Here is a 15416-nt window from a genome sequence, read left to right on the forward strand (position 1 = left end):
ATAGATATTTATTTGACCACTGTTTACATACATTTGTACAAATGTGGTATGTCAATTTTCGGTTTAAGTTTGAACTTAAAACAGTTGGTATTCTTATAACAAAAATTACAAATGTATAAATCCGAATATAAAACTCATCATATTTATTATTGACAACATGTTTATTACTTTTTTTTAAACACAGGTTTTATCGTGACACATTTTAGTTTATTAGAAACAAAGGAAAAACTCCCGTTTCAAAAGACAGATTATGGTATGTTAAAGGAGAAATAATAAATCTAGAAGAAGAATAAGAAGAATAAATCTAGATCAGGACAATTTTACATTTACAATTACAATTTTTTTTATTTATAATTAAAGTTTTTGTAACGTTAACACTGAAACAAACAAAGAATACAATTTTTTGGGTCGTGAAAATGCTCAAAAATAATTAAACATTATGTATTAGTCTGTATCTGTTGCAAATTCATCGGTAAATGCATTCCCATCAAGACCATGTCAGTAGGGTATCTAACGCCGGTAAAAAAATCGATAATACCCAAAACAAACAACGAGATAAAAATATCTACCTTATGCAAATATGCTAACGACACACGTCACGAGATGCGACGCAAAAAATGCAACGCCGCGCTACGGGGTACGTCACACCTAAAAAAAAGACGAACGCTAATGGTACCTTTCCTCCTCCGTTCGTCAAATGCCAGGGGTTCAAAGAGCTAATCAGGATACGCGAAAAAAATGCCACGAGTAACGCCAGTGCAGGACAATGCACTTGGACTATCTTCAAGGCTACAGCGGTTGCAACTAATACTAGTTTTTTTCGGGGGGGCCAGTTTTTTCGGCAAGTATGCACAATAAATTGTATTCGAGAAGGATGTGGCATTGGTGGTGGCACATCGCTGAAAGAGCTTGGGTTTTTTATTTGGCAAGAGTGAAATTGTTGAGTGTTCTTTAGGTCATGCCAGCAGTTAAAATAATACGAAGAAAGAAATTTTAATATGTGACCCACCCATATTCGAGAATATTCAAATCATCTTTAATTATTATTAAATTTAAAAACAACGAAAGCTTGAATTGGCAAACAACTATGTTTTGTAATCGTTAAAAATGCAGAATTCAATGATCGATGTATATAATATAAATATAATATATTATAGTTGTCTCCTTGAAAATATTAATGTTATGGAAACCTGATAAAACATGATTCATGGTTTTTTGAAACGTCTAAGGAGCATTTTTTAGTCCAAAGGGCATTCTGAGAAACTCATAATGGCCATTATCTATCGAAATAGTCTTAAAAATATGTTATAGTTGTCTTCTGATCGGAAACATAACACATAAAACATAATTTGATATTTTTATTGTTTTTATTTTCATAGAGCACTCAATGAATTCAAAATTCCAGTATTTTTATAATTAATATATGTATCTACAAGTTGATTCATTCAGTCGTTTGGCATAACAAATAAAATAAAAATCCAATTATTCGCACTCATCGAAAAAAATGGTTCTCGAATTAATTTGTATATATTGACATTTAGATAAACACAAGCGCTAAGACCGTTGAAATATTAATAATTCTGGTCCTAAGCAAATCGCTTTCAACCGACTGCCGAACCAGTGGCTTGCTATTTGGACAGCAAGCCTCGTTTGTTGATATTTCTAGAGAATTTTTTTCGGAACCCATATGCGGATCATAACTTAAACTATGTACTAACAGAGCTGTCAACGGATTCTATATCATATGGAATTCACGATTCACTGTTTATCACACATTTCCATCCTTTATTATTTAAGATATAAGTATAAAAAGTCATTTTTGCACGAGTGCAATAAAGAGACTTTTGACTAGAATTCTTATTGAAAATAGTATTAATTGTAAAAGATGAGTAATAGACATGCCCTTCTTGAAAATGCTTTTAACTAAAACTTCGTAAAAAACTTTTATTTTAGACACGAAAAATGTATTTTTTATAATTTGCTATCTGTAATTGAACTTACATTTAGAGGTAGGAGAAATTTTAGTTCCATTCAGTTGTTTCAGTGAAGAAAACTGTTGAATATGTTGAACGATGTTGAGTATTGTTGATGTGGAAAAAAAGTTGCGCACGCCACTGGCCGCCGGCATTCGCGAATAACGAGCGGGCAATCGCTAACCAGGAACCATTTTCGGCGGTTTAAATATAGACTCAAAGAACGCAATAACATTATGCAATCAACAGAGGTTAATGGTATGCTTCAATGCCAATCCTCCTCCAAGTTTGCAACTTGCAAATTTAACTCGCAAATTCTAATGTCAGGTTCGTTGAACACTGCACGACCATTTAACATTGTTCAATGTTAAATTCTAACACCACGTGCGAGCCTAGGAACGAAATACGAAGCGGGTAATGGGAAGGAACAATTTGGGGGATTTTCGTGTATTTCTTTTTGTGCATTGTGTTGTGTTTCCTACTGATTTCTGTTGCTGTTATGTTTCCAAATTTAAGGATGTAAATACGGGGATTTCATAGGCGTAAAATTGTGTAACATACCACACTTTATACATTACCAAAAATATATAAACACGGTTATTTTGGTAGGCACACAATTTTTACTGTATTAAAAACTAAAAACGTGTTTTTACCTTTTAGGCTATTGATTATGTCCAAAAAAATAGGGTTAAAAGGAACTATGACTATCTTATTACATGAATCGTTCAAATGGTCATTTCAGATGGAAAAACCGCGGACTGTTATTAAATTAGAGGGTGGAAATTGGAGATAGGGGTGAAAATGCACCCCTTTCAGTTTTTTAATTGTAGCTTGAAAACGAAGCAAAATTTCGCTATAGTTCATAGGGAAAATTATTTAGAGAATTGAATTTCCCAACGAAGCAAAAAATAAGATTTTTTGATTTTTTTTTTACTTTTTTGATTTGTGAAAATCTTTATTTATTATTAATAAATTGTGAAATAATTTTTTATTAAGTAGAGAACCAAATTTGTTGTAAAAATAATAAGAATTATAATCAATATTAAGTTAAAAACGACGAAAATCTAAAAAATATTCAACTTTGACCGGTTATAACAGTCATTATTCCAAAAACCTTTGAAAACGCATCATTTTGAAGGGAATCTCATCTAGTTTTTTTACAGCAATTTTCTAATTTTCTTTGCCTACTTCTACTAAAAAAAATTGGAGTCAAAAAAGTAAAAAAAAATAAAAAAATCTTATTTTTTACTTTTTTAAAATTGTTTATTAACGATTTTTTGCATAAAATTTTTCTTTTAAATTTTTTAAATAAGCCATTTCGATGAGAAATCAATTCTCTACAAAATTTTTCCTATGAACTATACCGAAATTTTGCCTCATTTTCGTGCTATATTTAAAATACAGCAAAAGTGCATTTTCACCCCCCTCTTAACGATTAACGATTTTTTGCATAAAATTTTCCTTTTAAATTTTTTAAATAAGCCATTTCGATGGGAAATTCAATTCTCTAAATAATTTTTCCTATAAGCTATAGCGAAATTTTGCTTCGTTTTCTTTCCTTAAAAACAAGAGGTTGTAAAGTATTTTTGGATGAAAATTGACTGATATGGCCACTCAAACTTAACCAATTTTTGGATTTTCGTCGCGTTTACCCTTATACGCTTTAATTCTCATTCTTTGCAAAAAAGGAAGGAAATAAGACGTTCAAGGGTTTTTATCACATGACTTGTTCGAAGGGGCCATTAAAAATGAAAAAACCACGGGGTGCTATTAAATTAGAGGGTTGAAATTGAAGATAGAGGTGAAAATGCACTTTTGCAGTTTTTTAAATACCTATCCCATCGAAAGAGCTTATTTAAAAAATTTAAAGAAAAATTTTATGCAAAAAATCGTTAATTAACGATTAAGAAAAAGCAAAAAATAAGATTTTTTGAGATTTTTTTTACCTTTTCGATTCTAATTTATGTTAAAAACGACGAATATCTAAAAAATATATAAGTTTGACTGATTATAACTCAGTTAATATTAGTCTAAAAACTTTTGGAAACGTATCATTTTGAAGGGAATGTCATCTAGTTTTTTTGTACAGCAATTTGCCTACTTCTACTAAAAAAAATTAGTCAAAAAAGTAAAAAAATCAAGAAATCTTATTTTTTACTTTTTTTATAAGTTTATTAACGATTTTTTGCATAAAATTTTCCCTATAAATTTTTTAAATAAGCCATTTCGATGGGAAATTCAATTCTTTAAATAATTTTTACAATGAACGAAATTTTGCTTCGTTTTCGAGCTACAATTAAAAAACTGCAAGGGGTGCATTTTCACCCCTATCTCCAATTTCCACCTTCTAATTTAATAGCACTCAGCGTTTTTTTAATTAGTTCTAATTTCATATTTAATTTTCCCGCAAACAGATAATCTGATTTTGATTATTTTTTTTTAATCACTTTTTATAGCGTAAATGTTTAAATGTGTAAAATAAATTTCTTCCACGAAATTGTCTACTCCGATCTGGTACACATCTTTTTTGAATAATTTGTTTCTTCATGCCATTATCTCTCTTAATAATTGAGATGCACATTTAAATTATAGCGCAGCAATTTATTATTATCTAGATTCAATTAGGAAAAATAAAACATTCATTAAAATCTAGGTTATGACCTGGTCATTTAAACCCATAATTTTAAAACATTTTTTCACATGGAAAAAAGAACGAACCCTTTATCCAAAAAATAAGGTGAATTTGTTTAAAAAATAAAAAATACTCATGCCTCCAAATAAATGTCGTCGCGTTCAAAGTAGTCCCAACCCGATACAATGCACTTATGCCAACGTTTCTTCCAACTCTCGAAACAGTCTGAAAAGTCCTTTTCCGATATACTCTTCAATGCTTTTTCGTCGATTCGGCTTTTATTTCCTCGATCGAATAGCCAGAAGTCACTCGGTGCTAAATCAGGCGAATATGGTGGTTGTGGAATAAGTTGAATTTTTGGCGAAATGGTCTCGAATTATTATCAATGCTGTATGAGCCGGTGCATTGTCATGATGTAAAAACCAAGAGTTGTCTGTCCATAATTTCGGCCTCCTGCGGCGAATAGCATCACGCAAACGACGCATAACACTCAAATAATATTCTTTATTAAGAGTGGACTGTTGGAAGAAAATGCACAACGCCACGATAATCAAAGAAAACTGTTAACATGATCTTGATTTTTGAGTGACTGGCGTGATTTTTTCGGTCTTGGTTCAACCTTTTGCATATTCACTCGATTGATCAGCTGTTTCCGTGTCGTAAGCGTAGATCCAAGTCTCGTCTCCAGTAATGATGCGTTTCATGGCGTCTTGGTTGTCAGAAATCATTGTTTCACAAATGTCAACGCGACGCTTTCTTTCCAAAAAGTTGAGCGTTTTTGGAACCAAACGAGATTTAACGCGTCTAAGTCACAACAAATCTTTTAAAATGTTAATCGACTGTTTTCGAGCATAACATCTTTGATTTGATTAGCGTGTTGTTCGTCAGTCGACGTTGATGGTCGTCCTTAACGCCTTCTCTGCCTTCTTTAAAGTCTTTGTATCACTTGTAAACAATTTTTTGCGACATAACCTCATCACTGAAGGCCTTCTGTAACATCCTCAACGTTTCCTCGGTAGAATATTCATTCCACAAACAAAATTTATTGCAAATTCTTTGCTCAACAAAATCAGACATAGTGAAAACCGATAAACTCACTTTCGTATGTTTACAAAAACACGAGTAGCTCTTAAAGCAATTAAATATATTGACTTGAACTCTGCATAGATATCAAAGACAGTACTACCAATCTACAAAAAAATAATTTTATGCTTTCATAATACCAGCGAATTTTAAATAAGTAATTTATTTTTAGACACAGTTATATAATCATTACATATTGCAATGTCGGTTGGCACTACCATTTAGGAGAAAAACCCTCTATATTTTGTTATAAAAACAACTGTAAAGGCAGCATACTCTACTAAACCTGATAATTCAAGGTTCTTTGGAACGTCGATAGGCAAATGGCATCTTGAGGAACTCATAATTCCATCTGTTGAAACAGCTGTTTTCTTCATATCTTTAGAATTCTATGATGCTATCCACCAGCCAAATCTAATATTGCAAAATATTGACTTTGTCCGAAACATCGTTATCTGGCACTGTTTAAAACTGATCACTATCTTATGACTCAACAAGTGTTCAAACTCTGTGATCTCCATTTATGTCAATTCTGAGGTACCACAAGGTTCAAATTTACGCTCTCTTCTATGGCCTACATCCGTAATGTAACCAGCATTATTTCTTCAAAGTTACTTTTGCTGATGATCTAAAGTATTTAGTTATGTAGCTAGGGGATTGCCTACGATGTGTCATACATCAATTTGGAAATTCACTTTGACTAGGTACAGCATTTCACATGTCATGTTAAATATACAGTGTCAACGCCATGTAAGCAAGTAGGTTTTGGTTATACGCAATATCAAAAGTTTTAAAAAATTTTATCTAAAGATATAAACTGAATACAGGTTGTTAATGTGGTATTTTACTTATCATTTTAATAATACTGAATCTGCAAGATTTTATTGTACCAATTGTTAAGTTTCAAAAGACTCACCATATTTTTATTTTTTTTGTGGCACCGGGTTACATAGTGAATTTGACTGATGAGTTTGTGGTTTGTTTAGGAGTGTATTCTCTAAATGGTTCCCACCACAGCTGTATGCTTTGATAGAAACTGTTTTTCGACTTTTTGCGTTGTCAGATAAGCACAAATCATTAATTAAGAATTAGTTTCAATAAAAGAAAACAGCCAAATTCATTGATGCATTTGAAGTTTGAAATTTGAGTTAAAGACATTATAACCACTTCCATTCCGAGTTAACGCTGATAAAAAAAATACTTTTTTAGCAGCACAAAGTAATTTGCGGCATCTAGAAGATCTGCTGCTTAATTTGGCGAGGCGTTTCCAACCAGTGCAATCGAGGAGTCGTCGACGTTTCCTAATTTTTTTTCCTAGGTTGGCATCGCGATCGCGGAACGCGGCGAACTAGCGAAGACGACCGGTCTCTCTCTCTTTCTAGGCCGGGTAACAACGCAGAATGTGTTTATCTAACGATTCCTGCTAGCTAATTCGGCACATGGCGGAGTCAATGCGCTAAGACATACGCCCTACCTTGACTTTTGCATGCGCCCAACTAGTGAATAAACCTGAATGTTAGCTAGCGGCGGTCTGCTAGCGATGACTAGTTGTTGGACGGATATTTTTCGCTCACTATTTCGCCTACGGGGTGTTCGCGGGAATCGATCACTTCAACCGTCGTTTCGGCGACAATATTCAAGTATTTTTTGGGGCCTGGATTATGAGGAACTCGCGAATTGTTGGCCCAGGGGCGTAGCCACGGGGGACAGGTCCTAGAAAAGAATAGTCCGGCCCATCCTGATCTTAATCTTTTTAAATATTAGTCGTCTTCTTGTGATTACGGATCAGAAAGAACGAAAACCACTAACAATTTAACTAGCAATGAGTGTTTTCTCAGGAAATTTGGTACTAACCCAATGGAGGGGATGAAGTCAGTGGCGGAGTCAGATTTTAAATGAAAGAATCGCTGATCTATTTTTGTCAAATTTGACAAAAAAAAAACCTATGTTTTGATGATTAAATCAATTCTCATGTAATTTTTACAAATGTGATTACATTGGGAAAGGATTATACTGCTATGTTGTAGGTAAATTCTATTTGACAGAGATTATCTACCATTTTTTTGTATTCGAATCTATGGGGATCGAATAAAAATATTTTTCCGTGGAATTTTCAGCTATCGACTCAAAGGAACTGGCAGCATACACAGACAGACTTATAAAAAAAAACTCATCACTGCTTTGACCTTGCAAGCTTTGATTAAGAAGCTTTAAAAAAATACGCGGAAAAAATTCAAAGCGATTTCCTTTTAGGTGGTGGTATGCTGCGAAAGCTGGCAGGTCTCCAGGCTTAAAACACAAGAAATTTATAAAAAAGGAATCTTTTGATAACGTTCCGCGATTGTTTTGCAGTACCTATAGCCCAAATAGAATTGCCAGTTTCTATTTCCGTCGTCTAGACTCTAGACAAAGCAGCTAGCTGTGTTTGCGATTCTAATTTTATAAACTCGGTGTCAGTGAACTCAGGAAACCCAACACCCTGTATCTCGAAATATAAATAAAACCAGAAACCGACTAAGCAATTCAGTTCGATATTCAGCACTGTAAATATTTATGAGTGCAATTTTTTCCGCAACGGATTGGTTGTTCTTTTCTTACACAATCGGCGTCAAATTTGGAAAAAAATAATCTGCATCTGTTTACAGAAAACCTCTACTCGACTTATCGTCGAACTGCGTACTTAATTTTTTTATCAGGCACCGGTGTCAATGCCTCCTTAAGTTTAAAATAACGCCGGAATGAGATGATACCATCCGTTATCGCGGCTACACGCGCATAACCGGCTAATGCTGCAAAAGCCTTAAACAAACAACCGGAGAAGTTTTCCCGCGGCCCTGCAACAACGGAACCTTACCGGTCGATGCAAATCGACCGAAAATCGTCCGTTTTTCCGCCCCGTTCTACGGAAATCTCGGCCCAAAGCAAGCTGATAAACGTTGTGTATCACCTACCTCGCATTTCCATGGTAGCACCAACGGGTTTCCAACACGCACTGTACCGCAGAGTCCTGCTGTCCAAATGGGCATCCTAGAAGGGCCTATCGGTCCCTTCAGAGCGTGGCGGAGCGACGAACGCGTCCGAAAAAATCCGCGGCGCACAAAATACGATAGTTACACGGAGAGCAATAAATGCAATCGCGATTTTTGCAGCCTATCTATTTCTGGCAACCAGGAAAAAATGTACGGTGAACTTGGCGCAAGTTGCCAAATTGGAGGGGGCCAAGTGGGGAAGGGGGGGCCGCGGGGCACCCATGGCACAGCGCTATTACGTAAGCCCCAGTGCACGTCCGCGAGAGCAGCATACCCACTTTACCAAGGTTACGGGCGGCGGTGCGACCGCCGATCGCGTTTGCGTGCGTGCGTGTGAGTCGCGGCGTTGCCAGATACACGGAAAAATTATCCACAACGCCTGGGGTGGACGCACAAACATTACCATCCCTTTTTCCCTTGTTATTGTTCGAGATACGAACACAAATAATTAAAAAATATACATGTAATTACCTAATATAGGCCTAATGTGTTTTACTAAATGAAACACCCTGTAGATCTTTACACCAATATAAAGACTATCCAAACAGCTGGGTAAAGATATTGTCGCCGAATGAGTTTCTCTTGGCGTTTCGGGCATTCGAGCTCCACGTTGGGCGCCATCCTCATTACCCATCCCCATTACCCCATTTTTCCCTCGTGACATACCCTCGGAGTGGCACAGATTTGGAAGCTTTTAACTAAATCTAGTAGCACTAAAATGTTTTTGGACATTGAGTATGAGTACTCTTATGTCTATATGACTGTTTTTTTTTTTGGCTTTGCCTTGCCTAGTATTGATTATTAAAGTACCTGAATTTTGGACACTTCTTGGAGCTTGTGTAGGACTTCTGAGCGTACCTATATGATTCGGTAAGCTTCTAGGAGTTTGATGTACCCCGTAGGGTCTTTACCTGGGTGATTGGGACTCTAGAACTGAGCTCTAGGCCGGGAAAAACATTTTTAACAATGTTTTGTATTATAGAAATTTTGGATTTATTGAAAAACGATCCTCTTCAAAAAGTGCAAAACACTAGGGTCGACGTTCCATCACCTTCCTTGATGGGTCCGCAGAAATCTTGAGTGAAATTCGCCTTAGACATAAACAATTGACCTCTACGGATTTTTCTCATCTTCGGAAATTGGTCGACTGGAGATAGTTGTAACTTGTAGTTTGTTTACATTGCCAGAATCTTGATTAATTTAAGAGAATTTTATTTGTCAAAATTCAGAACAGAAGTGAATTTAATGCATGCCTCGCGATTTTACATGTATCTATAAATATAATATTCATATTATTCCTTGGCATTAAATCGGCCATTTCCACTTCGTGACGTCATTGCATCGTTATACTCTCGATTCCCCCCCCCCTCCTTTGTCTATTATCCTATAAGGTTACTAAGTACCGCAAATTTATTTCTACGGACAGCAGGTCAATTAAAAATTATGTGTTTGGCAAAAACAAACCGAATTATTTATATTCAGTTAGCAGTTATGTTCATTTGGTAGTATTTTTTTTACTTTACGTAGCAAATGAATGACATGACGACAAATAAAGTTTGACTTATGTCAGATTAACTTCTTATTTATTTAATGTATAAAAAAAAACTGTATGTAGCGATCTATCAATATATCTTGAGTTAACTCACATAGATTAATTATACCGCTTCTAAGAGTTGGGCTCAGAAACCATAAAACGGAAGGTAATGTCATATTTGCTTTACAATTTCAAATTAGTTACATTTATTTATATTTACATTATTTCTTAATTTTATACAGACAAAAATGACAAAGGGATAAGAGTTTATAAAATTATAAAGCATATGAGACTGTTGAAGATGGAAATAGCGGCTTTTTGGTCATTTTCATGGATTGTGTTAAGTGTACAGGTTAGAATTTTGATTCTTTTTTCTAAAAACTAAGATTGTTCGCACAACAATAAATTAATTGTCGCAAGATGTATATAAATGTGTATAGATCTTTTGAGGGAATCTCCACGTTTTGTTTTCATTGAAAATTCCCTAGAACTAGGGACTTCTTTGATGATCTGGCAACGCCGGTGCGACGATGTATGTCTTCGCTCTGTTTTCCTGCCATGACACGCTCGAATTGGCCGTGCATCTATGTTTTCGTCGAAGGCTCTGCTTCCGATTGTTTGTGGTGTCGTTTCCTCTTTTGTTTTACGGGCGATTTTTTCCGTCAACAAAGCCAACGACACCGTAATCGCGTATAATTACGTGCCATTAAGAAACACCGAAAAATATATAAGAAAACTTCTACTACACTTTTCAAAAATGTCAGCACTTCCTGCTTCTGAGATGGCAATGTTATAAAGAAAAAATTGTTCGTAAGGGAATATTAAATAAGCAGTAATCGTCATTCTGATCCAAGTTACTTCGTCTCCAAAGAATATTTTATAAATTTGAAAGAACAACGCTTGTCTTCCACCTTTACCTCTTGTTTTATTTCTGTTCAAAATAAAACACTTCGATATTTTGATCTGTTCCGATACGCTCGAATTGTTGCGTGCATTCTCGTTTTAGCGGGAAGGTTTGCGGTATTGTTGTTTCTTTTTATTGTTTCTGGTTGCTTTTTTATTGTTTCAAGTCGTGAGGAGCCATTGACACTGCCTGTTCAGCGTACAATCTGGTAACCAACGAAAATATCTGTTCTACGGAAATCAAGAAAACATTCAAACGTTGCTGGCATTTTTTAGATAACGCGCATAAATGCAAATGTAGGCTTCCTCCCGGGTGATATCATTAACCACATAACAATCTAGATTTTGAACCAGCAAACTAGGACAAGCTCATGTTTTTCGCATTTGATTAGGTAGTTCAACTAAACATCGAAATATTAAACTCTTACTTTTACGAAAAAGGCACATAGTTTTTTTATTCAACAGTTGGTTTTGTAGGTGTCTTACAGGTTAGTGACTAAAAATCAAATTCCAATCACTAGTGACATTTTTTTTAGTTTAATTATAATTCAGAAAAAGAAACCAACATTATGCAGTTAAATATTTATTAGGACTTATATTAAAACTAAAAGTTGTTTTGTGAAATTGGATTCTCCTACCAAAACTAACACGAGAGGGCTTATATTTTTGTGAGTCATCATTCTATTAATATTAGCTGCTGTAAGCGTAAAACAAGCTGTAAAAGAGGTAGCGTCAGGAGTAATAGAACTCTTCAAAGTAGTGATATCTGAGCGTAAGCGCTCGTATGTCAAACATCTTACTTGTAAATATTGGCTTTTTTCACTTACTTGCAATATTATGTAGGTACTAATTCATACCTTCCCTATTAGCTGAGTTTATATTGAATCATTCAAGAATAAGTGCATTCATAACATAATTAAGAGAATTTTATAAAAGAATTATAATACACTGTAAAAAAATCACTCAATTTATTATTATTATTTATATTATTTATTATTATTTAAAATTTATTTTGTGAAAAATTCTACTCTAAAATTGACTAAATCGTACGTTGAAATTTGGAGTGAGCATCTTGTAGGGGCGTGTCGTAGAACGAGTTACTATTGGTGCGACGTCATCGGTAAGTAAACTGGCCGCTTCACATGTCGATGTCGGTCCTATTCTTAAAAACATTTATTATTTTTAGTTTACATACGATACGATAACGATACTGAAGTTATTGGGTCGTTGTCTACAGGGAAGTTGCGGCTAGTTGACCAACCCCTAGCAGTTCTGATTCGATGAATTTCAACAGAACAGAACTAACCGTAGATAACTTTAAATTATAACAAATTTTGAAGAGAACACTTTTATTTGTCTTAATTACAACGTTAGGTGAAGTTTGAATCTATAATCGTCCTCCTGATCGGCTGGTTGGGTTTATATATGATTTATTATCAGCTAGCAACTCAGCAGGCGATTTACTATTGTCAGCATAATAATAATAGACACTTATAAGTAAATAATTGTTATAAAACAATAAACAGATAATATGAAAATATATATAGGGTGTTCGGATAATATGTATATAAACTTAATACCTACAAAAAAATGGTCTTACTCTTCATTAACAAAATATTATACAATGNTTAATTACAAAAATTTTCTTCCTCTTCCATTTTCACCTAAAATGAACTCTTGAAAAGATATATAATTAAATAGGAAGAAAAATATGACATTTTTCGAATTTTTTTAACATATTGTGCCGCCAAAAGTTAAGCCCACGTTTTTTTATGCGCATAGGAAAATTTTCATTTCTAGTGATATTTGAAAGCCAAAAAGCTAAAAATCTCCGTGAATATACGATTTACCCAAATATGGACTTTTTGAAATAGATGCTGTCTGGAATATTTATATGGTTTAGAGGGATTTGCCATAGTTATTATAAGTTTAACTTCACAAAACAGTATATATCGTATCGTATTGACACCACTCCACACATTTAAATATCCAAAGCAGTCAGCTGCCTGCACTGTCAAAACGCGTTATTGTATACGTCGCGCTTGCCATTTACTTACCGATGACGTCAACGTGTCGACATCCCAGTCCATGGCGTTTGCGCGCGAAGCGAAGCGATTAAAACTTTAATATCCAATAACTTTTTAAAAATAAATTAATATAACAAAACCTTTACACATTGTTTGTTGTATTCAGTGTAGATACAAAAACTATTAAAATATTTTTTTTGCAAGAGGCCTATTGTTTAACTGATCGGGCGAATAGATTGCCATAACCCATATTGTACGTTATAGATACGTAAGTATAAATAACAATCTAACTAGGTATCAGTTAATCTAACCAAATATTAATCGAGACTCAATATACTATTGTTTTTAAGTATTGTAATGAAACCACTGCATTTAAACACAATTATTACCAAAATAACTGAATACTTGTCCAGCACTACACGCCATCACGCCACGAGATGACCTAATGGGGACGATGGGAATAGACAAAGACAACGCACGACAACCATAGAACGGGGTGGAATCACTCAATAATGAGGACATTTACTTCTGTTTAGCTACAAGTGTACCAAATACGAGTTTATCTGGAGAATTTATTTAATAATAATAATTTGAGTGAAAGTACCCAGTTTTAGCTCAAATAATATCACAAATGAGTAAAATTATCATAATGCTCAATGAGTGAAAATGTACTCAAACACAGTTAAGAAAATTACTGTCAGACGTAAGTGTAGGCACTCATATCTAACAATTTTAATGAATTCCGGCTACACTTCAATTTGGTAATGTTATCATGAAAATTACAAATGTTAATGCGTTTAAATTTCATGGAAAATATCAAGCGAATCTAAATACAACTCGCAAGGTCATACTTTGCCGAAAACTAACAACACTAACGATTACAGTTGCATGTATATGCACGTAATTTTGACTGTAATTAGGATTTCAAATTTTAAACATGATCGTGCAAAATGTAAACGGAAAATTATTATTTATAAAACAGTCGCCATTGAAAACGTTAACCAAATTATGCAATACCCTTGGCATTCTTATTCGTTCAAAAAGTAAATACTTAATTTGGACGTTTCTAGACCTACCAGCCTTGTAAATTACAAAGTAACACTTAAAAGTGGGAAATTTGACAGAAACAGAACGACGTAATTATGACAGCGAGAAAATTCGACGCCTACATCTAAGTCTTAATCCTGAAAGTCAAATATTTAAAATGTAGTTCAAATAATTATGTAACCTCGACGCTGACAAGGTTTCCAAAAAGCAACACAAAGGAAACGCCTAAAAAAACTATCGAAACAAAGACCAAGTCAACGAACTGCTTATGCTATGTAAAAAATCCTTGAAGGCTTCTTTTTTCGGTCGGTGAGTCAGACTAGAATATATTTTAGACGAGCCACTATCTCCATGAAGCCAAAACTAACAAATGGGTGCATAAATATTCGATTGTCATGGCCTCCTATGTTTCTAAATTGGCTAGCCCATCGCGGGCCATTACTTTTTTGTTGCTAATCATTTAGGAAACCTTCTTACCTGCATATGCTGGCGAACAGATTGATGAGAATAAAAATAGCAATTCGCTTTTTTGTTCTGTATTTAAAAAAAAAAATGAAACAAAGAATCTTCGTTACCAAGAGACATTAATTTTCGCTTCAGTTTTACTTTCTATTATGGTTAAAGTACTGTTTTGGTGCGTTACTGCATTCAAAAAATAAAAAATCGATCCAAAATGCAATGACAGTCACCATTACTTGTTTGTTTAGATAAAACTGTGTAACAATTGACGTAATTTAGACAACAAGACAATAAATAAACTTAGGTAATTCAGGGAAACATGACTGATAAATGCTGTAGACATAATTTCGCATTATTCAGATCAGATAAGTGTCGAACAACTTAAAAATGTACTTTATTTTTGTTTAAACTGAATCTTATCTCTTTTAGGATAAATTAAATGCACTCATTTTAATATGTCCGATGACGGTGACTATTCGTTGTCAATATTATTAGGCACTTTCGGTTTCATTTCATATCTTTCAATTATCGATAACATTGGATGAGTTGTTTTGGTGTTCTTTTGCATCACATCTTCTCTTACTCTTATCTCTGTTCTATTTTCAATACCACTGCACAGGATTGTCCTAAAGAAAGTTGTCTCGCGATGTGAAATTGTCCCGTGAGCTCTTACCGACTTCTTTTCATTATCCCAATGTTGCAAACTTCAATAAAGTTCTCAATATTACA

General features: G+C 34.3%; 1 protein-coding gene across 2 annotated transcripts in view; it reads right to left on the reverse strand.

Annotated features, from left to right (window-relative positions):
• LOC108913802 (zinc finger protein chinmo) overlaps window positions 1-15416 on the reverse strand; it is a 190958-nt gene that overhangs the window by 52438 nt on the left and 123104 nt on the right. Inside the window, exon 1 of one of the 2 annotated variants that reach the window (XM_023454433.1) lies at window positions 8640-8770. The exons of the other annotated variant lie outside the window; for it this stretch is intronic. Within the exon in view, the coding sequence (XP_023310201.1) occupies window positions 8640-8652 (13 nt within the window). The 5' untranslated portion in view covers window positions 8653-8770. Of the gene's footprint in view, window positions 1-8639; window positions 8771-15416 lie in introns of those variants that run through there. 2 annotated transcript variants of the gene reach the window in all.

The sequence above is a fragment of the Anoplophora glabripennis genome, unplaced genomic scaffold (genome assembly GCF_000390285.2).
Source record: "Anoplophora glabripennis isolate ALB-LARVAE unplaced genomic scaffold, Agla_2.0 scaffold80, whole genome shotgun sequence".
NCBI classification, from domain to species: Eukaryota; Metazoa; Arthropoda; class Insecta; order Coleoptera; family Cerambycidae; genus Anoplophora; species Anoplophora glabripennis.